The sequence below is a fragment of the Amphibalanus amphitrite genome, unplaced genomic scaffold, assembly GCF_019059575.1.
Source record: "Amphibalanus amphitrite isolate SeventyFive unplaced genomic scaffold, NRLGWU_Aamphi_draft 000929F_arrow, whole genome shotgun sequence".
Classification (NCBI taxonomy): Eukaryota; Metazoa; Arthropoda; class Thecostraca; order Balanomorpha; family Balanidae; genus Amphibalanus; species Amphibalanus amphitrite.
Window position 1 is genome coordinate 101,092 of NW_024882423.1, and position 25,821 is coordinate 126,912.

General features: G+C 51.1%; 1 protein-coding gene across 2 annotated transcripts; it reads right to left on the reverse strand.

Annotated features, from left to right (window-relative positions):
• Positions 1-9,727: 9,727 nt before the first annotated feature.
• LOC122368173 (bifunctional polynucleotide phosphatase/kinase-like) lies at positions 9,728-25,487 on the reverse strand. Of its 2 annotated transcripts, none has more exons than XM_043341872.1 (11): positions 25,202-25,472; positions 24,085-24,515; positions 23,629-23,787; positions 23,189-23,347; positions 22,772-22,940; positions 15,432-15,538; positions 14,069-14,212; positions 13,567-13,710; positions 13,211-13,272; positions 11,774-11,919; positions 9,728-9,883 (listed from the first exon to the last, which is right to left on the reverse strand). In XM_043341872.1, exons 1-10 carry the CDS (start codon positions 25,326-25,328, stop codon positions 11,796-11,798), a joined length of 1,626 nt encoding a protein of 541 aa, XP_043197807.1. In that variant the 5' UTR covers positions 25,329-25,472; the 3' UTR covers positions 9,728-9,883; positions 11,774-11,795. The 2 variants fall into 2 exon arrangements, with proteins under 2 accessions (XP_043197807.1, XP_043197808.1); XM_043341873.1 differs by lacking the exon at positions 9,728-9,883 and adding an exon at positions 25,483-25,487 and having other exon boundaries at positions 11,384-11,919; positions 25,202-25,337.
• Between the last annotated feature and the right edge of the window lie 334 nt (positions 25,488-25,821).

Sequence of the window (25,821 nt, forward strand, 5' to 3'; positions counted from 1 at the left end):
GGAATTTTCCGAGCATCTCGCTGCTGTGAGCCGGGTGGTGAGTCGGTCAGCGCCCGACAGGTGGCAGCACCTGCGGGGCTCTGGCCGGCGGCGGGCCCGGCGCCAGCGCGGCGATCGACCGTTCAGCGCCGGCAGACCTCGTGCTCAGCTGAGAGAGAGAGAGCGATCAATGCAGCCGCCGCTGACCGCCAGAGGCGGCCGCCTCTGATACTGAGTACCTACCTCCACCTGATCCGGATATCTGCTGGTCTCATCTGACCACCGCACACGGGCAGTCTCTAATACCGAGTGGCGAGCACCCGCCTCCATCTGACATCTGATAAACACTGGAGCAAATCATCTACAATACCGTGTGCCTTCGTCCGACCTATCCACGAGACAGATTCTCCGTACCTAATTATCTTCCTTCCCATTTGCTGACAGACTGGATTGTGGACAGATCATATTAAATGTGCGTCCGATCGACCGTTGGACGATGGTTTCTGCATACACATCAAACTGCAGATTATCTCCAATATAAACCAGTATAACGCCTTTTGGGGCGACTAACGGAGCGAGCGAGAGGGTGGGCTGTCGTACTGACTTAAAAGTCACCGTCCAGCACAAGAAGAAGATCTATTCTGCTCTCCTCTACACCTTCCAGCCAACTAACTCACAATCCCCCTCCTGGCACATCCACAGCTCGCAGACACACATCTCACATCATCACCAACCAATCGCGCTGTCATACGTCATATATCTCACATCATAACCAGCCAATCATGCTCCCATACGTCATGCCCGGCCCAGCTACTTGCAGGGTGTAACTCGGCCCTGCCGGCATCAGATGCCGGCGGCTATGACCAACGCTGGGTCACCGGTTCACAGCTCGACGCTGAAGCTGACTCACACTTATACGGCTCACATTCATCCTTGCGTCACGCTACATCACCCCCTGGTTCTGAAGAACCACATTACTCTACATGTTACATGTCATTCAATCAACGCATCAACTACATCCTCTGGCACACCATCGCCATATCTTTCCGGCTCTCTTCGAACACGCGTACCACGCCGCAGCGTCGCAGGCACGAACGTTTCACTCTCGTCTGCGGACACATCGGACCCGGTCGGTGGATCGGGGTCCGGGGACTGAGCGACGCTGGGCGGCCGCGTGTCCGACTCCGTCACATCACTCGGAGCTGGCGACACACACACGCCATCACACTCGCTGTCATCAGACCACTCCACCGTTGGCGCTCGCAGAGCCCCTGGCCTCGGACATTCAGGGACGGTCAACCGATGTCGGAGGTTTCGCACATGTCGTGGGACATTATCGACTTCGATTGTCTGGGCCGAAACGACGCCTGTCACAATACCCTCGTCTGACTTTACAAAACATCGGTCGCCCCGCCGCCGAACCCACACCTTGTCCCCTACCTGGTATACACCGGGTTTCTTCAGCGGCAGGGCGTCACCAGGCTCGTCTGAGGTTCTGCGGGGCGTCACGTCAACGTCTCGGCCAGGGTGTCGAAGCACCCCGTTGATTGGAGCTGTGGCCGGGTCACTGCCATCCTTCGGTGTCACGTTGTATCGATGGACTGCTTCAGCAACGGAGCAGGACTGCCGGGCCACCATCACTTTGATGGTACGATGATGGCGCTCGACGATGCCGTTCCCGCCGGGCTCGTAGGCAGCGCGGAACCGGATGGATACGTCCCAGCGAGCCGCGAACGCTAACATGACCCGGCCACGGAACTCTGTCGCATTGTCCGTGAGTATTTCCGCCGGGGCTCCACGCTCTAGAAACACGTTCTCCAGCTCACTCACAATCTCCAGAGCTCCTGCCCGGCGAAGCCGTCGCCATATGGCGTACCTCGACGGCCCGCAGTCCACCAGCGTCAGGTATGGGTGGCCGTGCACGTGGGTGACATCCATGGCCAGGCGATCCCACGTGCGTTCTGTTCCGAGTGACCCACCGGGCCAGCGCTCCGGCGCCGGGTCAATCGAGGCACACGTCTGGCATCGTCTGACCACGTCTCGCACAGCTGGTTTTGACACCCGCCTCACCCCCAGCTCACGTCGGGCGTACCACAACGTTCTCCTCACTCCTTGGTGACCGATGTTTTCGTGGATGGTGCGGATGTCACTCGCTGAGGCACTTGTGATGGCAGCGACAGCCACCGGTTGTGCTTTGGACGAATCAGTGGTTGGCTGGTCGGCAGTCTGCAGCCAGGCGTTGGGCACCCGCGTCACCTCATCAGCACGGTTGACCGCTGACGCGACCAGCTCGATAGTGACCTCCAGTTCGTACTCGATGACGAGCTGACGGAAAACAGCCACGCGCCGTCGGATAAGCATTTCGGACTGCGCCTTGGTTCGCAGCCTTGCCTTACCCGACAGCGCGTCACTCAGCCAGCGGTGCACCGTCACCGAGTCTGTCCGGAGCGTCAGGCGACGGAAGCCCCATGCTACCGCCAGGTTGACACCGTTGAGAGCGGCATCCAGTTCTGAGATATTGATGTGCACGTCCCTCTCCGATTCGGCACGCAGCCAGGACGCGTCCTCGATGATGGCGCCCGTGTCAGGGTCAGTGAGCACGACACCGCGGGCGATGGAGCTGGCGTCGGTCCACACCACGACGCTCGTCCCTGTCACACACCACTGGCCGCGTGCCGGGTCACATGCTCGAAACCGCCGTGACACCTCATCCACCTCACGTTGTAGTTCCTCGCTGACGATCGGAGTGTCCCAGTCCGGGCTGAGGCGGTTGGCAGTCCGCTTCATCCATGCAGCGGCCGGCCGCAGCCAGCCTGCGACCGGCACATGAGATGTCAGCTGGCCGGCCCACGCGAAGACAGATCGCCGCGTTAGCACGGGTGGAGCCTGCGTTGGTGACTCCCCGTCCCTACTCCACTGGAGTGCCGGCCCGTCGCTCTCGGCGACACGAAGGCCCAGCATACGTGCACCGGTCGCGACCCGCTCCGGCGGCTTGCATGTGAGCCCGAATCGAGCGAAGTGCTCGGCAACCTCATCAGCCGAGACCACCGCTTCGTTGACCAGCAGATCATCGGCGTAAGGCAGCACTGCCTCTGCCAACCCGGGGCTCTGTGCGAGCACCTTCCTGACCACAGCCTTCATGATCAGAGGCGCGATACTGAGCCCAAAGCCGACCCTGGTCAGGCAGTACCGCCGCCCTTGCACGATGACTGTCTGGTACGGCCACAGGGCCGGGTCCACACGAAGCTGAAGAAAAGCTTTCTTCAGATCCAGGACAGCGACCCGGCGTCCGTGACGTCGCCACCTTCGCAGCTCTTCCACGCAGACGTCAGCGTCGGCTGTGTGACGTGTCAGGTGTTGATTGAGTTCCCGATAATCTAACACCGGCCGCACCTTGTCCTTCGCTGCCTGAGTAACCACCATCAACGGGATCAATCCCTGTGCGGGACCGTACATCGTCTCATCGTATTCGCGCAGCCAGCCCTCACTAATCCACAGCGCCAGCTCTGCATCGAATTTTTCACGCGCACAACTCGGCACACCGTACTGAGCTATCGAGTTTCCAAGCGGGGGCGGAGCCACGCCACCGGCCCATTTCCAACGGACTGTCCACACATCATCGAACACAGCCGTGAAGTCAGTCTCGTCAATCCTTAGCTCCGGCTCCGTGTCGACCGCTCGACACACCTCCCGCTCCGGCGGGACCTCACGCTGCACCACAGCAGCCGTGTCGACCGCACGACACACCTCCCGCTCCGGCGGGGCCTCACGCTGCACCACAGTAGCCGTGTCGACCGCTCGACACACCTCCCGCTCCGGCGGGACCTCACGCTGCACCACAGCAGCCGTGTCAACCGCTCGACACACCTCCCGCTCCGGCGGGGCCTCACGCTGCACCACAGCAGCCGTGTCGACGCTCGCAACTGGGTTGTCGCTCCCGAAGCGAACGGATCCTCCACTTACACTCACGCCCTGCAGGGCGTCAATGCCGGTCATGCCCAGCAACACGTCTACGCCCAGCAACCGGGCCGGTACGACGACCGCCCGCACACTCACTGTCGCCCCGCGCACTCCAAGGCTGACCACAGCCCGCCCACAGCACAGCACCGGGCTGTCGTTGACAGCGACCAAGCTGGCGTCACTCCGCTCCCAGCAGGACACCATGCCCTTCCACACCACTGTCTCGCTGCACCCTGTGTCGACGAGTGCTCGGCACTTGCGCCCATTTACATTGATGTCGATGATGGGGGCTCTTGGGTCACTGCGGCAGCTGGCGACGGCGGAGCCCGTGGCGCTGATGTAGCGCCGTCGCCGTGCCCGTTTGGGCAGAGCCGGGCGATGTGGCCTACCTGGTTACAGGTCCAACACCGCAGTGGTGGACGGCGACCCGTCCCTCTGGCTCCCCGCTGCTGCTGTACATATGATGGCGGCGGCTGGACGACAGCCACCGATGCAGTCGCTCTCTCCCTGGCCGCCATCGCCAACGTTGACCTAGCGACGGCGACGGCTCGCTCCAAGGAGAGAGTTTCATCTCCAGCACTGTTACGTACTGTTAGCCGCACGTCCGGCGGCAGACCTTGCAGGAAGTGCGTCGTCATCACTTCGTTGGACACTGAACCTATGAGGGATATCAGCCGCTTGACTGATCCCAGGTAGGCATCCACAGACTCGCCCGGTTGTAGACGTCGGTGATACAGCTCATACATAGCCGCGTCGGGTCCCAATGCAAATGCACGATGCAGTTTTTGGCGGACGATTGCAGCATCCCGCTGCTCGGTGGAGGAGAGGGTGGCCCACACCTCGTACGCCTGGTCCCTCAGGCGTGTGGGTATGACAGCGGCCAGTGACACACGACGCAGGGCACACAGCTGTGTCGCCTGCTCCAGCCATCTGACGACGTCACCGCTGCCGTCGAACTCCGGTATTGCCCGCAGATCGAATGCAGGCGCAGGAAACTCTGGTTCCATGGTATTGGTACCAGCTACCGGTGCACCACTGCCCTCTTCTACGTCAGACATAATCACAACACTTAGTCGAGAAGGCCGAAATAGCTTGTCGTACTGACTTAAAAGTCACCGTCCAGCACAAGAAGAAGATCTATTCTGCTCTCCTCTACACCTTCCAGCCAACTAACTCACAATCCCCCTCCTGGCACATCCACAGCTCGCAGACACACATCTCACATCATCACCAACCAATCGCGCTGTCATACGTCATATATCTCACATCATAACCAGCCAATCATGCTCCCATACGTCATGCCCGGCCCAGCTACTTGCAGGGTGTAACTCGGCCCTGCCGGCATCAGATGCCGGCGGCTATGACCAACGCTGGGTCACCGGTTCACAGCTCGACGCTGAAGCTGACTCACACTTATACGGCTCACATTCATCCTTGCGTCACGCTACATGGGCCTTGCACGTGCGAAATTGCGAGGGGGTACCTCCAACTGACTTGTGCACGGCACCCTACTAACTGGTCTCTAGCGATGTGCCAAATTTGGGCACAATCGGCCCAGCCGTTCTCGAGATCTGGAAGCGGCACCCTGCACGTGCGCACGTGCAAAATGGGTCCCAACTGACTTGTGCACGGCACCCTACTAACCGGTCCCTAACCGTGTACCAAATTTGAGCGCAATCGGTCCAGCCGTTCCCGAGATCTGGAAACGACCCCTGCACGTGCGCACGTGCAGCAGCACCCCAACTCTGGCACATGTATATGCAGTGCCTAGTGGGTACCTACCTACATGCCAACTTTCAGCGCAATCGGCCAAGTAGTTACCGAGATATTGCAACAATTACAAAACTGACACCTCTTCGTTTTGCACGTGGCACGTGCATAAGGGGTCACCCACATGCATCGGGAATAGTCCAATACTTGGTAGAAGGAATGAAGCTACCCTACAAAAATTACCGCGTGTAAATCGGTCAAGTGGTTGCTGAGATATAAGCCTCGCAAAAGCGTGACCACGGCCGGCCGGCCGGCCGCTCATACTCAGAAATTTCCGTTAATCTAAGGAAAGACTACGCTCGCTTCGCTCGCTCCGTAAACACGTTGACCCTTGGACATCTCCGACCGCTAGAAATATCCTGACTGATACACAGCTCATCGCTAGACAGCAAAGGGGATTCGGAAAGGCGCTGCATTTGCCCCAAATGCCCCTCCAAATGAATCCGCCAGTGATTGACAGCCCCTGAGTAACTCTCTGATTACTGGCCATATCCTATATAACACATCCAATCGCCGGAAAAATCACCCCTGAATAGTTCCACGTTCTTATTAAGCCAGATCGGGCCAATGATAACCTGTTGCAAGCTGATACCAAATGAAGCCAGGGTCAGCTTCGGGGGTACCTGGAACTAAAGCGCTACGCGGGCAGTCTCTAGTGATATAGAGCAACTACCTTTAATCTGACCTCCGGGCACGGATTCTCTTGTTCTATAATACAACGCATGTTACGCCGCTAGTATCCGCGGCTGAGTTCGTTCCAGCTTCCGGGTCCGCGATCTCGGTCCGCGATCTCACACAGCGTTCTGAATAACGTAGTCCTGTATTGGTGATCGGTTACCGGCGGGGGCCGCTGCCCGACTGCTGCACGGCCGCACCGTGCCCGCGAGCTCCACGAGCTCAGCGCCACCTAGCTACTGCACAAAGTTCAGAGGGCAAGGGCTACGTCACCACACACTACCCCCCTCAACAGGAATGACAGTCGTGGCGAAGCAGACAACACAAAAACTGGCCGAAATAAGACTAAACATCCGTCTAAAACTATTTCAAAGCAAAGCCAGTCGCTTCGAACACGACTTTGTGTCGCCGTCACATTTCGGCTATGAGGCGACGTGGCTGCTTCCGCTGCCTGACGGGCATCCAGGATGTGATCGATTGCGGCCTGAAACACCGAACTGCACGCCGATATGCCGAACGGTAGGGATTTCATCCGATACCGTCCTCGGTGCGTGACGACTGTTGTCATATCCCGCGATTCCTCCGCGAGCTCCAGTTGCAGGAAGGCGTCTTTCAGGTCCAGTTTGCAGAACCGCCGTCCTCGGACGCTCGCAAAGATGTCCTCGGCGGATGGCGTAGGATGCGTCGCCATTTGCAGCTGCGGGTTTACCGTCAGTCGATAATCACCGCACAGACGCACACCGCCATCAGCCCGTGGCACCGTCACCAGTGGTGTTCCCCAGCCGGGCGCGTCGTTTGGACCGACTTTTTCCGCGATCCCGGCCTGCACCCAGCGGTCGAGCTCCTGCTCGACGGCCGGTTTCAGTGCATATGGAGGCGAGCGCACCGGCCGTGACACCGGCCGTGCATCCGGTTTCAGTGTCAGGTGCGCCTTTACTCCACTGATGCGCCCCGGTGTGCCGTCAAACACCGACTTGTGCCTGTTACAGACCGCCTCCAGGTCCGCCGTCCCTCGGTCCGGAGTGACGTCCATCACCGCCGTCTCTCCGCCGCCCACACTGATGTCCAGAGCCCGCAGCCAGTCGCGGCCTAGCAGACGGCGATCGCCAGGCAGGTCCACCACGACCAGTCGCAGTCGATGGTCCCGACCGCGAAACCTTACAGAGACGTCTGCCTCACCCCGGCGAGGGATCCGGTGACCAGTGAATGACGACAGCTGCAGCTGAGTAGGTTTCAGTCGCAGCCGCGGGATGACCGTGTCCCGCCCCACAGCAGTGATAGGGCTGCCGGTGTCCACCACCATTTTGATGGCCACCCCGTTCACCGGTAAAGTCATTTTAACCGCCTCCGTTAGGTTAACAGCGTTTATCTGCCCCAGCCCCCACATGTCCGCCGTGGCAGTCCGCTGTCGGCATTGACTGCGCAGATGTCCGATCTGCTTGCAGCGGTAGCACCGCCGCGTCTCCGGTGCCGGTCTGACCCCGTCGGACCCACGAGTGTCAGATTCCCGGCGCCCCGGCCCCGTCGGCCGCCGTGACGCTGGTGCCGCACGCGCTGACTCATCCGGGCGTCGGCTCTCCTGACAGTCCCACTGAAAATGTCCCGCCGCACCGCAGCGGTAGCAGCGGACCGTGCGCCGCTGGCGGTTCCGGTTACCGTCAGCCGTGCGCTGTGGCCGGACAGCGTTCAGCTGATCCGGTCCCGAGGTCACCACATCGACCTCTGGCCGCTCGTCCAATGCGGTAGTTGACCGTCCGACGCCGTGAGACGCGTTACGGAACTGCGTCACTAGCATTTGCGTTTGCTCGTATGCACGAGCCGTAGCCTGGAGATCTTGCAGTGAAAAGTTGTCTCCTTTGGTTCCGACCGTCTGCAACAGTCGCTCCTGAATTTGTGGAGTCGCGCCGGCCACGCTCCTGTCCCGGAGCTCACGGTCGAGGTCAGCCGCCGGGAACCCGCACCGCCCAGCCACCGCCCGCAAACGAGCCAGGTACGCGTCGAATGACTCGCCGGCGTACATGCTCGTGCGGTGGAACGTTACACGTTCCGCCATAAGGTTAGACGTCGGCTGTAGATACTGGCGTAGTTTAGCCACGGCGGTGTCGTATTGTGACGTTGCAGCCGTTGCAGCCGGCTCCGGCAGGGTGTTGAACACGTCCTGGATGTCCGGCCCCATTAGATGGAGCAGGACTGCAGTCCGCCGCCGGTCGTCTGTTATGTCCATCGCCTCGGCGTAGAATTCCAGACCCTTCAGCCACCGGCTAAAGTCCATCCCCTTTGCAAAAGGAGCCACGCTCGGCAGTCCGGCCGCCATGTTTGCCACCGCCCCGAGCCTGCACCGGGGTCGGGCACTGCACACTGCACTGACCGCGCTGACTCACCAGTCACGCCACACCGAGCAGAGTCCAAAGTTCAGAGTCCAGCGGCCGCCGTCGCCGCCCGCACCACTGTTCACCCAACACGGAGGTGCAATACAAATGTTCCCAACAACGATACAGCGAAACGCAGCGGCAGAGCTTACAGCGTTAATGCACAAAATTGTGCAGCAGTATAAAAAAAATACTAAGCACTAAGCAGAACTAAGCACTAAGCAAGATCACCCGGCCCGACGCTGTCACTTCACCGTGATGTATATCCGCGCCGACCGCCGCGCACTGCACCATCCAGCACGCCAAACGAGTTTGTCCGAGTCCCGACCCTGTCACTTCCCCGTGACGTATATCCGCGTCGGCCACCGGTGCCGCACCACCAGAACGCCAAATCCGTGAGAACGCCACTTTTCCTTCCGAGATCACCACTAAGCGAATCTCATCCTCGTCGCCAAGTTGTTACGCCGCTAGTATCCGCGGCTGAGTTCGTTCCAGCTTCCGGGTCCGCGATCTCGGTCCGCGATCTCACACAGCGTTCTGAATAACGTAGTCCTGTATTGGTGATCGGTTACCGGCGGGGGCCGCTGCCCGACTGCTGCACGGCCGCACCGTGCCCGCGAGCTCCACGAGCTCAGCGCCACCTAGCTACTGCACAAAGTTCAGAGGGCAAGGGCTACGTCACCACAACGCACCTAACTATTTCTCTTAGCTGACCATCGGACGGAGTCAATAATACCGAGGAGCACCCCCCCCCCCCCCACCTACATCTGTTTGTCGTATCAAGTCACGTCAGCATGACATTTCACTTATTTGTAAAAGTCCCAGTTGAGTGTTGCCTAAGGTCACATCAAATTCCGTCAGAGTAATACGATGGCTTAGAGCGATCAAGTTGCTATTCGACAAAGAAAGCCAGCCAATATCAAACGGATCGTTTTCAAACAGACTGACGCAGCCAACAGGAAAACTACTCGGGATAAAAACTCTGCGACATATATTTGAGCTCAATGCTCACAGCTAGCGGCCTCCACAACAGCACGATGGCCATAACGACCGTAATAACTGCCGAAAAAAAATAAACCAACAAAATTGAACTGATCTCCAGCGCAGTATCGCCAATCATTGCAGTGAAGCTGGGGGTGATCAAGAGCGCAGTTAGTTATAGGCTGCTGAACAAGAAGCCAGTCTACTTCACAGAAAACATCGAACAATGTTGATTTCGATCTATGTCGGACACCGGTGGTAAAATCATACCAACGATACAAAGACATAAGAAAATAAAACCAGCCTAGGAATGACATGACGAAGTCACGCCGCCGAAGACAGAGTCCGGACCGCCTAGTTAAAACACTAGGCACCAAAGGACTTGCGTAAGAACTATCGACAGGTATGCAAACTGTTGCAAAAGACAGTACTGTTGCCTAGAGACCTTCAACGGGGGCATCACATCATTATGCAAGACTCCCACCGCATCTAGTATATGATGAGAAACAAAAAAAAAAAACGAGATTGTTAAAGGTAGTGTGCCAGCTTTCCTGGACCGTATGGAGTTAACGGCCCAGATAAGGAGAACCGGATTTTTAGAACTTATCCATACCTTCAAAACTCATGGAAACGTCTTAAATTCTTCAAATTTTGAGTACCCCAGTGCGAAATTCGCCCCGACGGGTTGTCGGTCGTACCCCAACCACATTTCACACCACTATGAACAATAAATGCACACACTGGAATCGCTATTACCGATAGGCTCATCCAATCAAGTTTCGATAAACCCGTTCATCATCATCTCCTGCGGTTTCGAACACGCCTGTTAGGTGGTGCGGTAGACCGCGCCCAAAGCCAGGGCCCCGGTAACGTGAGGTAGCCGAGTCGGGGCAGCGTGCGATGACCCAAGCCGGGGCCGCGCGTCCTCCCGGTGTCATGTGATAGCCCGGGGCTGCCCGCGGGGATGCGGTAGACCGCACCCAAAGCCGCGGCCCCGGCTTGGGTCAGCGCACGCTGCCCCGACTTGGCTACCTCACGTTACCGGGGCCCTGGCTTTGGGCGCGGTCACTTTGTGGTGCGGTGGTGGTGCGTCGGGCCGCGCGCTCTGACTTCGGCCAAGAAAAATGCGTCAGCTGATCATTGTCATTTCTGCCACTTTCATGTGGTGAGATGGGGTCATAACTTTAGAGACGGCTGTTTCATATCAATTATTTTACATAAAATAATATTTCAAACCATAAATTAATGTTCGACAGCCAAGTTAAAGAAACAATACCAATACAGGCTTACAGTTTAAATTCGACATTGTGTTGTCTACGATTAGACAGCTGATAACTCATTCCCGTACGTCGTAACTCTATAATGACCTTTGCTTATTGTCACATGTGCGCCGCATTCGCGATTGTTGCCGACGCCAGGGCGGTGTTTCACGGGACGCTGCTACCACGCTGCTATCAAATTGCGCGAGCTGACGTCACACTTGTGGTAGTGTTGGAGCAATGGGCCTGTTGATGTTTCCATGGAAACCCAATTTGACACGTGTAAAAGCAGCGTGCTGCTATCACCGGTGAAACAGGGCCCTGTTTGCAGGTCAGCCCACTACAGTTGTTATACATATCGAAAAACCGATAAACGTTTAGGCGAAAAAAGCGCTATTTTAGGCCCATTTTTGATTTTTTTTGCGATATTAGGTAAAAACAGAAGCTTCTTATCCTAGGAAAAATAAAATGGGAAATCATTGGAAGGTGGCACACTACCTTTAAACATGAAATTCTGCTGGTAACTAGGATTATTGTCAGTGTACGGGACCCATCTCTCCTGCACGGGGGATTCGGGGCGTAAAATGTCGATGTGAATCCACGGATGTCGATGAGGCTGGGTGATGCTCTCAATAAATCGACTTCGTTGTGCGACCGAGAAAGAGAGTCAATACCAATCGCTTCTCAGAGTCCTGGCACTCACTCCCTTTTCCGGATTCTCTTTCACAGCCGACAGTGCCACTCCCAGCTCCCCATCTGGTAAATACAAAACAAACTCACTGCCGAGTGAAGCAGACTCTGCTCACTTCTCCAGTAGGTAGAGCCGGTATATTCGCTCCTGTTGTTGATCGCTAAAGGTCGGCAGACAGTCCAGTCGACAGATCTCTGAGAACCCCTCGTCGGTGGTGGGCTCTTCGTATCGAGACCTGCGGCAAACCAGGGTGGGGATTGGTGGTAAGCGTGACAGTTTGCTAGGTTACCGGGATTATCAGACGGTTTTACACAGTCACGCCCAATGGGAGATTGTACCAATGTGCGCTAGACATGGGAAAGAGCCACGGGACGTAAGCCATCGGAGGATACCGAAGGGACTGGGCCAAGGGAGTAGGATACCGGCCACCGAACGACCGACAATGGGATATTGGGACGGTAGGGATCACTCTAGATCACTCTAGACAGAGTCGGCTGCACGATCCTCCTGTACAACGTCAGTATTCTCGTATTTAGCTTGCGACAAAATTTGATTGTGTTCTTATCAACTAACATAGCCATATCAATGATGTAAGATGAATTAGAGCCGAGTAACTCGTCGACATGTGGGCTTGCCTACGCCATCTCAAATGCCAGTCAAGGTAATCAGAAAACGACACATCAATCACATTAACCGCAGCCGCATTGACGCAAATGCTGCAGCTGAGCTTTTTACTTGCGCTACGTCAGATACGCTACCTCTAGGCTTTTCATTCTATTGACCAGCAAAAGCTTTTGGCAAAGTGCAATAGGAACGGCCTCCGCCCACCTGTTTCTGGACTACTTTACCGATATACCGCACTCATTGAGATTCAGTACTATTCTCAAGTTCGGTCGAGGAGACCGAGGTGGTTACCTTCTGAAGTCAGTTGCATTTAAACTGTTTCCATTTCTGAACCGTCCGAGGAGGTGCTTTAAGTAGGGATACGGCCACAGCACTCACAGTTCTAAAATGACGTCATGCTGTGGGAGGCTAAAACACAGCGCAAAGCCTGGCCAATCTTACCAATGCCGTAAATAGGATTTGGCAGCACTGGCCGGAGTTTACAGCACTGATATCAAAGATATCCTTTTTATTTACATCCAGCTAATCTTGTCCAATGATTTTGGTAGCGTTAATGATTATGAATGTTGCCTGAACGAATGAATAAGTGAATGTGGAATAGTTCTGGATGTTAGCAAATGCCGTGAATACGCATTCACAGCATTTGATAAGATTGAACAACGACGGAAACGACGTCATACAGCGGGATATAAAACACCCAGCGCCTGCCAGGCACGGCGGGGACAATGCTCGTGGCAAGAGTGGTGGGAGAGTGGGAGGGACCACGAACATTCACAAAACATCCACGTAGAACAGAAACATCCAAGAAATCCAAACGTGGCCATTAAAATAAATAAATAAATAAATGAATAAATATAAATAAATAAATAAATAAATAAAGCATGTTATCTTCAAGAGCTTACTTGAACATGTTGAAGATCATGTCGCTGACGTGCTGGTGAGACGAGTCGGTGAGCTCCCGGTACTGAAATGCAACAGACACGCCGTGAAATGCCACTGACGAGAAGACGCTCCTTTGGGCTTTGGGGAGCCCGCGCAGGTTCAGGAATTACATTGTTACGAGAAGAGGTTTCGAAACACTAATGGACATTAGAGCAACTAAAGACATCCGGAAACCCGCCCTGTGCTTAGGAAGTATGTACCATCTAACAATCATAATCATGTAGCAAACGGGCATTGTTGTGTAGTAAAAAAAAAACGAAAAAAAAAACGTGCGTTGTGTTTTTGTTGCAGCTGTCCGTCCAGCACCACGACCAACCTTGTTGTTGTGCCGCGCGTGCGCCAGTGTCGTGGTCATCAGCAGACAGCGGACGGGCACACCGAGCCGGCGGCCCAGCTGCACGTACCGGGCGCGACTCTCGCGGTCCCCGTTAGTGTTGTCCACCGCCGCGCTCTTGCCCTCCTGTCAGGGGGCACAGGCGTCAGAACGGATGGCATATTCCACTCGGTAGCTCCCAGCGGAATTATATGAATTCATAAGTGCCAACTGTGGCTGCCAGAGGATAAAGTACTGCTTACATAACGAGTGTTTGAAGCTTGCTCTATTTACAGAGCTTAAGCACAAAGCAGAGTGAGTCATGACAGCTCGCTCGGCAGCGTCCTCGAACAGAGCTTTCCTACATTCGCCGGAAGGAGCTCTTTATGGGAACTACAGGCCGGTAGCTAGGCTCTATTTCACCACAAGCAGCCCGTTGTAGGGCTACAGACTGGCCCTATTCTATTCCTGACATCCTGAGCAGACACACAACAGCAGCGCCTACCTTGATGGCCTGTTCGGCGACTTGGACGCACTTCTGCCACGATTTGAGCGTGTCCCGGTTGGCAGCCACGTAGCCAGCGGGCACCAGCTGGGTGGACGTCACGTGACTCTTGCCCGAGCCGGGCGGTCCGACCAGGACGGCAATCTGCCGGCGGGAGGCCGGGTCGGTCACGATGGTATATCACGTGATGTCACATCAGTGCACCTAGTTACGCTAGAGCTAGTGGAGGCTTTAAATATGCAATTAATGTACCATCCTTGCACCGAAAAACAAAAGCGTGAGACTGAAATGCTAACGCACAATTTACGTTGGGTAGGACAGACTTCAAACGTTTCAGTAATATCGCATTAAGTATGCCACAAGGCACGTACACACAACTTTATTACGCGACTTCAAATGAATTATGAATTGAATACGCTTGCCTCTTTATGAATACGCTTGCCAGGAGAGCTCAGCAGCCGCAACAAGCTCCCTAAAGATCTTTGCGACCTGGTACTAAAGACGCGTCCCATCGCCACCACAGCACGACTGAACAGAACCAGGGAACACGACCGCCCGTGAAGAACGACCACCAGCACATCAACATAACCTTCTGCCGCTTCTGCCGACAACAAACTTCAGCACACGCCACGCTTAATTATTCAGCACACATGCAGTTTTTAGATGTTTATGAAGCCCTGAGCTCAGAAATCAGCAAAGAAGCCTCGGAAGTCGGAAAACTAAAACAGGAGATGAGTTGAAAAAGGTGAAACATAACATATTTGCATTCAAGTTTGCAATAAATGTTTAGATCGTGTTTTAAGGTTGAAACCAAGGAACATAGAACATAGTTGAAACCAGGGTATATTCACAGTGTATATAAATAGGTATATTGAATTAGGGTTGAAACAGACTCTTTCCACAGTCAGGAAATCGCATGCGACAACCTATTCAAATACATGGAAGCACGCTCGCATCAATCGCACGCACGTCCCGGATGCGATTGATGCGGGAAGAATTATAATGTATTTGAATAGGCTCTCGCATGCGATTTCCTGAATGCGGAAAAAGTATGTTTCATCCTTTACTCCGAATGAGGGGCACTTAAAATGTAACGGAACATGCCTTGGATCAATCCTACAAAAGCGGAAAGACGGAGAATCCTACGCCTCTTCCTCTTCACCCATCCCCTTCCCCCAGAGACACCCCTTCCCAACTAGGCTCACGCTGACCTCACCTCCTTCTCAGTCCTTGCCGCGCTGACCTCCCCCCCCCCGACCAGGCCGTGCTGACCTCTGACCTCTAACCTCACCTCCTTCTCAGTTCGCGCCGCGCTGACCTCCCCCCCGACCAGGCTGTGCTGACCTCTGACCTCTGACCTCACCTCTTTCTCAGTCCGCGCTGCACTGACCGGTGCCGCCGTTCGGGCGCCATCCACCGCCGCCCGAGGGTCAAACTCCGGCAGCTGGTACTTGTTGGTGGCCGGCTGACCTGGCGGTGCAGGTTTACACGTGGTTAGTACCACAACAGAGCCCACACTGACCCACCGGGGACGGCCAGACACAGTCAGTGACACTGAGAACATGGTGATACCGGCAACTGACTCGTGCCTTGCACGCTGAGCATGACGGGAAATTAGCATATCTTCCCGAAAAAAAAGACAGAGTAGATACTAGTGGTGTCAATCGGAACTTCAATCTTCGGAATTCCGATTTTGTCCAATGTCCAATTCGGAATTCGGTTGGACAATGACAGCAGGCTTTGGACAACTTTGGACAATCGCTTGCTTCACCTCAACATTTTTATAAAGTAATCCTGTTTAACATTGATTGGCTATCAGAAAGCTCAGCTTTCGATATGATTAACACTTTTGAGCTGGTAACGACTAACGATACATTTAAAGCAAATTAAACCAGTATAACGCCTCATGGGGCGACTAACGGAGCGAGCGAGAGGGTGGGCCTTGCACGTGCGAAATTTCGAGGGGGTACCTCCAACTGACTTGTGCACGGCACCCTACTAACCGGTCTCTAGCGATGTGCCAAATTTGAGCACAATCGGCCCAGCCGTTCTCGAGATCTGGAAGCGGCACCCTGCACGTGCGCACGTGCAAAATGGGTCCCAACTGACTTGTGCACGGCACCCTACTAACTGGTCCCTAACCGTGTACCAAATTTGAGCGCCATCGGTCCAGCCGTTCTCGAGATCTGGAAACGACCCCTGCACGTGCGCACGTGCAGCAGCACCCCAACCTTAACACATGCAGATGAATTATCTGATGGAGACCTAACTGTGTACCGAGTTTCAATTCAATCGGCCCAACCGTTGTGCCGTTATTGAGGTTGCAATTTTGGGGGTTCTTAAAAAATGTCCAACTTTACCACGCGCCACGTGCGGTGGTTGGCAAGAACGCATGGTGGCCATCACACCACAGAACTTTTACGTCCAAGTGACATTCAGTAAAGAAGACCGCTTGTCAATCGGATGTCCCGTTCCAAAGATATTAGCTTTTGAAGAGCGTCCCCACGGCCGGCCGGCCGGCCGGCCGGCCGGCCGCTCATACTCAGAAATTTCCGTTAATCTAAGGAAAGACTCCGCTCGCTTCATGATATTTATTCACTTTCGATGATAACACAAAAGCAAATATTCTAAATAGCCAGACGTTTCGGCCTCAGGGTGCCTTCGTCAGTGACAATACCGAGATACTAATACATTAATAAATTAATCAATATAATCTTTTACACTTTCAAAATACACATGACCTGGACATTTTTCAACCATTCTGCACATGAGACTCGAGATTATAAAAACTAAGTATACATTTTTGACACGTTCAACTTTTAAAGCATGACCTTTCGATAAGATGATAATTGATATGCTACACTTCTTTTTCTTATACAAACATACACAGCACAATTGTCGGGCATAACTGTTATCAGATGTCGTTCAGTCGTATTCTTCCTTTCGAGATTCATTCTTAAATGTTTCTTTTTTTTCTCTCTCTCTCTCTCTCTCTCTCCTTTTCTTCTCCTTTTCGTTTTCCTTTCTACGTTTTCTTAGTTTTCATTAACGCCATTTTGGCTCCGGATTTTGCCCATGTAAAGAAGCCCGGCTTCTCATTCACTGTGTTTTCCAAAGAGATGTGAGCTGCTTCCAAAGCCTTTCGTATTGATTTGGACATTCCTTTTTCTATGACCTCAGCCTGGTTCCAGTTCGGTAAAGTTTCACATGTTTCGATGTGTAAGACCATTGCATTTGAACGATTGTGATTTCTTACTTCGCGCTTATGTTCTTTGAGTCTTGTTTCTAAACCTCTTCCAGTTTCTCCTATGTACGACTTATTGCAAGCTCCCGAGCAGGGAATTTTGTACACTACACTTTCTTCATTTGTTATTTCACGTTTTCGTCGAGTCAAATTCGCAATTTTTCTACCAGAGACTACTGCTACGTTCGATCCGATGTCACGAAGCTGGTTCGATATCGAGTCGGCATGTTTCGAGTGAGGTATAGATATAAATCGTCCTCGTTTCTTTTGTTCTTGTTTTCGTTTTTTCTTTTCTTCCGCACTTCGTTTCCATATTTCTTCTGCTTTCTTTTTTGCCCTAATAATGAAGCCTTTTGGATACTGTAACTTTTCAAACGTATCAAAGATATGTCTAATCTCTTCTGTTAGAAAGTCGTCACTGCAAATCCGGAAAGCTCGTAAGAAAAATCCAATCACTATACCACTTTTGACGCGCTCACTATGACCCGATAAATAGTGTACGTAATCTTCCTTGTTCGTTGGTTTGCGGTACACTGAAAATTTTATCCCACTTCCACATCTCATTATGAGTGTGTCCAGAAAAGGTATTTTTCTGTCGTTTTCTCGTTCGATCGTAAATTGAATTTTCTCTTCCACCTGATTGAGGTTTCGTAGTTTTTCGTCAAGGCAAACATCTTCCGGGACCACCACTAACACGTCATCAACATAACGGAGCCACGTACATTCATTTCCCATAATGCTTTTAAATCTGTTTTCTTCTAAGCGCTCCATATAAAAACAGGCAGCCACAGGACTGAGCGGAGAGCCCATCGCAAGCCCACTAAGCTGGGCATACTCTTGTCCGTTGAAAGAAAACGCATTGAAATGCATACAGAGTGAAATTATTTCTAAATAATGTGCTTTCGGTATCGGAAGTGATCGTTCGTCCAGCATATCAACCACCTCGTTTATCGCTTCCAATGCGCCTTCAACAGGTACGTTGGTGAATAGAGATTTTACGTCGAAGCTCGCCAATTTCTTGTTCGACATGTCGATGTTCTTAAGTCGTTCTATTAGTTCGGTTGAGTTTCTCAAATTTGCATCACTAAGGGATCCGAGTGCCCGTGTTAGAGGTTTGGCTAAGACTTTCGCGATTTTATGTGGCGCGCTGCCTATCCCTGATATAATTGGACGCATCGGGTTCCCTTCTTTATGTATCTTTGGCAGGCCCTTGAGCTGGGGAGACTTTGGAGACTCTCCCAGTAAGTTGAGGAGCTTTTTTCCCTTCTCCGATTTTCTTAAGATTTTCCTTGCGTTCTTGTTGAAGTGTGTGTTTTGCTTTTTACAGAAACCTGCTGCTTTTTGTGAATATGTTTCCACATCGGCCAAAAGATCGTTCAGTTTTTGATGATATGTTGGACTATCCATAATGACGATCCCACCACCCTTGTCTGCTTGAGTCACTAAGACATTTTCATCCTTTGACAGTTCTTCCAATGCTTTTAAATATCGTTTCGGCAGGCTGCTCGGTTCGTTATCGCTCATTATCTTGCATATCGCAAGGATGCCCTGAATAAACCCTTTGTCGGCTTCGCTGTCCTCCCACTTATAATTTCGATCAACATGTCCCATGTACGAATATCTGTCTATCCCAGAGTCAAACTTCAGTACCAGTGACAGTGCTTCTTTTTCTGTTTGAGACAATGGACGCCTTGAAAGGTTCGTAATAATGTTGACATTGCCAGCATTTTTCCATTTGCTTTTGTCGCAGAGTTGTCTCAGTTTTTGATTCAGATTGTTTCGCTGTCGTTCGTTTAAAGTCGCAAGTTTCGATTGGAGGTGGTTCGGTAGTCGTATGCCTGTAAGCTCGTCTCGAAGTTCGTAGAGCCTGTTCTTCAAATCTTTACAAGCTTCTTCCAAATATGCCCTGGCTGCCGTACTAAATGGCTTTTTCTCCGCGTGAAGTGATGTCGGCGCTGACTTCGGTAATACCATTTCATCTAGGCAGTCGTTCAAAAACTTGTATCTGTTAAGGTTACTTGCTATCTTTTTTCTTAAATTGAATTCCTTCATTACGTTAACGTTACCATTACATAACGTTACCATCTTGCGATATGCAAGATAATGAGCGATAACGAACCGAGCAGCCTGCCGAAACGATATTTAAAAGCATTGGAAGAACTGTCAAAGGATGAAAATGTCTTAGTGACTCAAGCAGACAAGGGTGGTGGGATCGTCATTATGGATAGTCCAACATATCATCAAAAACTGAACGATCTTTTGGCCGATGTGGAAACATATTCACAAAAAGCAGCAGGTTTCTGTAAAAAGCAAAACACACACTTCAACAAGAACGCAAGGAAAATCTTAAGAAAATCGGAGAAGGGAAAAAAGCTCCTCAACTTACTGGGAGAGTCTCCAAAGTCTCCCCAGCTCAAGGGCCTGCCAAAGATACATAAAGAAGGGAACCCGATGCGTCCAATTATATCAGGGATAGGCAGCGCGCCACATAAAATCGCGAAAGTCTTAGCCAAACCTCTAACACGGGCACTCGGATCCCTTAGTGATGCAAATTTGAGAAACTCAACCGAACTAATAGAACGACTTAAGAACATCGACATGTCGAACAAGAAATTGGCGAGCTTCGACGTAAAATCTCTATTCACCAACGTACCTGTTGAAGGCGCATTGGAAGCGATAAACGAGGTGGTTGATATGCTGGACGAACGATCACTTCCGATACCGAAAGCACATTATTTAGAATTAATTTCACTCTGTATGCATTTCAATGCGTTTTCTTTCAACGGACAAGAGTATGCCCAGCTTAGTGGGCTTGCGATGGGCTCTCCGCTCAGTCCTGTGGCTGCCTGTTTTTATATGGAGCGCTTAGAAGAAAACAGATTTAAAAGCATTATGGGAAATGAATGTACGTGGCTCCGTTATGTTGATGACGTGTTAGTGGTGGTCCCGGAAGATGTTTGCCTTGACGAAAAACTACGAAACCTCAATCAGGTGGAAGAGAAAATTCAATTTACGATCGAACGAGAAAACGACAGAAAAATACCTTTTCTGGACACACTCATAATGAGATGTGGAAGTGGGATAAAATTTTCAGTGTACCGCAAACCAACGAACAAGGAAGATTACGTACACTATTTATCGGGTCATAGTGAGCGCGTCAAAAGTGGTATAGTGATTGGATTTTTCTTACGAGCTTTCCGGATTTGCAGTGACGACTTTCTAACAGAAGAGATTAGACATATCTTTGATACGTTTGAAAAGTTACAGTATCCAAAAGGCTTCATTATTAGGGCAAAAAAGAAAGCAGAAGAAATATGGAAACGAAGTGCGGAAGAAAAGAAAAAACGAAAACAAGAACAAAAGAAACGAGGACGATTTATATCTATACCTCACTCGAAACATGCCGACTCGATATCGAACCAGCTTCGTGACATCGGATCGAACGTAGCAGTAGTCTCTGGTAGAAAAATTGCGAATTTGACTCGACGAAAACGTGAAATAACAAATGAAGAAAGTGTAGTGTACAAAATTCCCTGCTCGGGAGCTTGCAATAAGTCGTACATAGGAGAAACTGGAAGAGGTTTAGAAACAAGACTCAAAGAACATAAGCGCGACGTAAGAAATCACAATCGTTCAAATGCAATGGTCTTACACATCGAAACATGTGAAACTTTACCGAACTGGAACCAGGCTGAGGTCATAGAAAAAGGAATGTCCAAATCAATACGAAAGGCTTTGGAAGCAGCTCACATCTCTTTGGAAAACACAGTGAATGAGAAGCCGGGCTTCTTTACATGGGCAAAATCCGGAGCCAAAATGGCGTTAAAGAAAACTAAGAAAACGTAGAAAGGAAAACGAAAAGGAGAAGAAAAGGAGAGAGAGAGAGAGAAAAAAAGAAACATTTAAGAATGAATCTCGAAAGGAAGAATACGACTGAACGACATCTGATAACAGTTATGCCCGACAATTGTGCTGTGTATGTTTGTATAAGAAAAAGAAGTGTAGCATATCAATTATCATCTTATCGAAAGGTCATGCTTTAAAAGTTGAACGTGTCAAAAATGTATACTTAGTTTTTATAATCTCGAGTCTCATGTGCAGAATGGTTGAAAAATGTCCAGGTCATGTGTATTTTGAAAGTGTAAAAGATTATATTGATTAATTTATTAATGTATTAGTATCTCGGTATTGTCACTGACGAAGGCACCCTGAGGCCGAAACGTCTGGCTATTTAGAATATTTGCTTTTGTGTTATCATCGAAAGTGAATAAATATCACAATGTCTGACACGATACATCCGCTCGCTTCGCTCGCTCCGTAATAACGGTGTTGAGTGTAAAAGCTATTCCAGAATTGGAGGATCAAAAGCATGCGATAGCATGCTTTTGCATCCGGAAATTCCCATTGGTGGGTCGCTGAAAAAAGTTCGGCTGAACCTGTTTGTCAGTGAGTGAGTGAGTATGTGAGTTTGTCCAAGCTTTTTTGGACCTGGAGTCAAAATGGGTGGACCGATCGGGACGAAAGTGGGACCGTTTGATTCGTCTCCGGCGAGGTAAACTTTTGGTGCTGGCCTCGGTTCGCTCGGTGCTTCGTGGCACATGCTATTCCGCTTCAAAGTTTCGGTGACACGAAATTTTTTGTCAAGACTTCAGGTCAACCCGAGGTCACGGGCAAAGCCATACTGGCGGGACACATCGGTAACACCTTGAACCAGTTTCCAGGGGGGTCACCGTCTGCGAGGGGTGCAGGCTGCACGTGCTGGGGTCGGGAAACCGTTTTGACGTGAGGTCCTCTGGCTCAAAGAAATTTTAAGCTATCAACCTCAAAATCGGTTCAATGGTAGTCCCAGACAAGGCCTCCAAAATAATGCACATTTGGTTGAGCTAAACTCTGTGGTGCATGAGCTATGCACGTGCAAGCCGATTGCACCCCTTCGCACGTTGCCACGCCTGCAGGGTAAACGGCAGCTCTAACTGGTTAAAAACTTACAGGTCATAAGAAGAATACATTTGATCACGACATTCCGGCGAGATAATATCCGAGGGGTGCAAGCTGCGCGTGCGGGGGGCGGATAACGGTTTTGACGAGGGATCCTCTGATCCCGGGAAACGTCGATCTAGCGACACAAAAGTCGATTTTTAATGAAGTCATTGGGCTATGGATCCTTCAATTCTGGCCCAAGGCAACGCACGAGCGCTGCCGGCATCTAGTGCGTAGATGTCGGACATCTTTGGACAAATGGCCTGGCTTGGACATTTTTGGACGGACAGTCGACGTAAGTATTGGAAAGTGGACGGACATTGGACATACGTTTTCTGAAATTGACACCACTAGTAGATACCAGACACGGGGATAATGCCAAGTAAACTAATAACGGTATCCTAAGATTGAAAGAAAATTACGAACCATTAATTACAAAGTACGAACTAAACATGTTCAAACATCAACTGTTAACCCACCGAGGAACAGCTCTTCAGGCGTGTAGAACCGCAGTCCCACATTGATGGCGAACAGACGATCGGAGCACGAGAAGTCCTTCTTCTTCTTGGGTGCCCAGCCCTCTCGGCGGCCGGCCGCGTCTCCACAGTAGAAGCTCTCCTTCATGTCAACGGCACGCGATCCGTTTTCCTGCATGACGATCGGAACGATCACGTCTGTGAACTCCACAACTGGAGCGATGAGCATTTCACGATCTGAAGATTTTTTTTTATCCATAATTGACTCGTCACCTGGAGACAACATCAAGCCTATTTACTCATTTACATTTAGAAAAAACGCGATGCTTGTATCATCTCGAATAACCGAGTTAGCATACTTGTCAACCCAATTCTATAACGATGAAAAAACCGTTAACAAAATTAGTCAGTGGAAATTACCGTTTTGATCAGGTACTCCCACATCCCGGGCCGCGGTTTTCGGTACCAGCGGTCGCCGGGCGAGATGAGACACTGAACCGGCACACCCAGCCGACCGGTGATGTTCTGCAACTTGCGCCGCAGGTCCTCCGGCAGCAGCTTCCGCTTGCTGATGCCGAGCTGTCGGAGAGGAAGGCACGCCGTCATGTGGCGTGGAGTGAGGGGGAGGGGAGGATGCCGTTTTATAGTGGTGAGCTGAGTGGGAGGGCAGCCAAGATAGGGCAGGTGCGTGACCGTACCAGCAGCATAGTTGTAACATTATCCGCCGGATTCCCTATTGGACAGCAACATATATTCAATTAAACGTACCTACTTCGATAAAAAACGATATCGTAAAAGAACGAAAGGGCATACATCCCGCTTCCCTGAAAAGGTAAAAAAAACTTCTAAAATTTATTCACCTGATTTGTTAGAAAAACAATCTTGAAGCCACTTTTGCTGAGTTCTTTCAGCTTTCTGGGCACATCTGGATAGATGATCTGCCAGTCATCTCTGTCTTTGGCGAATGTTTTGCCCGACTTGGTCGTTATTATCGTTCCGTCCAGATCAAACGCCGCTATCTGAAACAGGTAAAACCGCCCAGGTTTAAAAAAGTGTTAGAATCCAACAGAAAGGGAAACTGGAGAGCCTGTCCCAACACGACATGCCTTTTTGTTTGCTTGTTTATTGGAGCTTTGGGGCGCGTCCACTACAATTACGGGCTTTTGCGCCCAACATGCCTTTTTGGCATGTTATCTGTATCGTTACCTATTTCAACAGTTCGATAGATCTTCGAATGACACTACGAATGTAAAGCGAGCATATCAAAGTTATCATCGACAAACAGTAAGCTCCGCAGCCACGAACGAGCAACAAACCTTCGAGGACGGCTTCACTCCTTTGGTGACAAACATCAGCAGCTGGTCGTTCTCTAACGACGTCCACTGTTCCGCGAGGGTCTCCTGTTCCTCGCCGTCCGACTGCTCGCCCAGTCCCTCCTCGTCCAATCCGGTGGCAGGAGCACTGTCCGGGCGAGCCCTCTTCGGGGACGGAGCCTCCACCGATCCCGCCGCCCGTTTCAGACCGCTGGGGCTGTCCTGATGGGCGGTGGAGGAGCCCGAGGCGGCGGTCGGCGGCGGCAGAAAGTGTACCGTGAACTGGTGCTGTCCGCTGAGCAGCTCCAGGGAGTCTCCGTGCCGCAGTGACACGGACTGGCCCTGAGGCAGCGGCCGGCCGAGCGCCGACGACGGGTTGGCGCCGAGGGTGCGCACCAGGACCGTGCCCGACGACAGGTCGACGTCACACTCAACTGTGGGTAAGAATAGTAGGTAAATGGAACTGAGATATGTGATCACTTCACCTGCAACCTTCATCAAATTTAAGCTTATTTTGTTACTATAACAATCATTTGACAAGACAAATACTCTCAAAATAAGTCTAGCCTTATATCTGCTTTGTTCCAGACAGCTGAAAGCATGACAGGTGTAATAACATCTTGTAGTGTTGCATGCTCAGCTAATTAGGGTGACATGACAGGTGTCATTTATGAGCTTTATTGGCAAGCACATATGGTTGATTTTAGAACACAAATGCCAAGGCTATTGGCTATTGCTATGTAACTGCTAAAATTATTGGTGAATATCAGGCTATACCAGGCCTACAAAAATTACAATCATGGTTAGTCATAATCTTTCAAGCAAAGCCCATTCTTTGAGATAGGGACCTCAGGAGGAGCAATGGCAGATTTCACACAAATCAGTGCAGGTCCACCATAAAACCAAGCTTGAGCTGACACCACTATGCTGGCACTATCAAACACTCTGAAAGACATGCTGCTTGGCGCCTGCTGGTGTTTAAGAGACTTCAGACCAGCCAGTGAGCAGTCGGACAAATTTCTATATCTTCTAGCTGCTCAAGCTGTGGATGAAAAAAGCTGGCTCACATCTTTAACTGTCTGGATCCAGTTCATGTTCAATAATGCAGTAGTGTTCATACCTTGCTTCTTAGAGCAGCGCACGTCTTTTATCATGGTCTCTCTTGACCTTCCAATGATTTGTTTTCCATTCACAAGAGGCACATTCACCCCATCTTTTCTCTTGAGTGTGCAACCAGAGAAGGACATTTTAATTTCCTACCAAGTCATTTAGGAAAATAAATGGATAAGAACTTGAGTTGTAGATTGCAAGCCAAAGATGGAAATGTTTTCATTCAGCAAAGTGAATTATTGGAGGCCTGTGAAAATCGCCTGCAAAGTAGGTGCCTATCCCAAAACACACAGCATTCCGTTCCAAACACACGTGTAGTTTTATTTAATGCATCAAAAATCTACATCTATTACTATTTACCACTGAATTATAACAAATACATAAATTTAGCACACACGTTGTTAACATATCACTATTTTCTGATACCATTATCATGCATTTTATTTCGGTAGAAAATCGCGTCAACAAATATAAACTGAACAAAAACTTTAAATGAATGTCCTCAGCAACAGATAATAATGCATCTGCAAGTAAAATGTTAAAATTGCAAACATAATTCAAGTGCGAAAAAACATATATAGTGTTAGCTCAGTACTTTTGACCTTGCCAATTCTCATATCAGCTGCAAGC

Excerpts from the sequence above, each read along its gene's own strand:
- LOC122368173 (XM_043341872.1), bottom strand. The coding sequence starts at position 25,328 with ATGTCCTTCTCTGGTTGCACACTCAAGAGAAAAGATGGGGTGAATGTG. Across the intron at positions 23,788-24,084 it reads GAGTGAAGCCGTCCTCGAAG|ATAGCGGCGTTTGATCTGGA; the intron begins GTTTGTTGCTCG and ends TACCTGTTTCAG. Across the intron at positions 13,711-14,068 it reads TCGCCGAACAGGCCATCAAG|GAGGGCAAGAGCGCGGCGGT; the intron begins GTAGGCGCTGCT and ends GCCCCCTGACAG.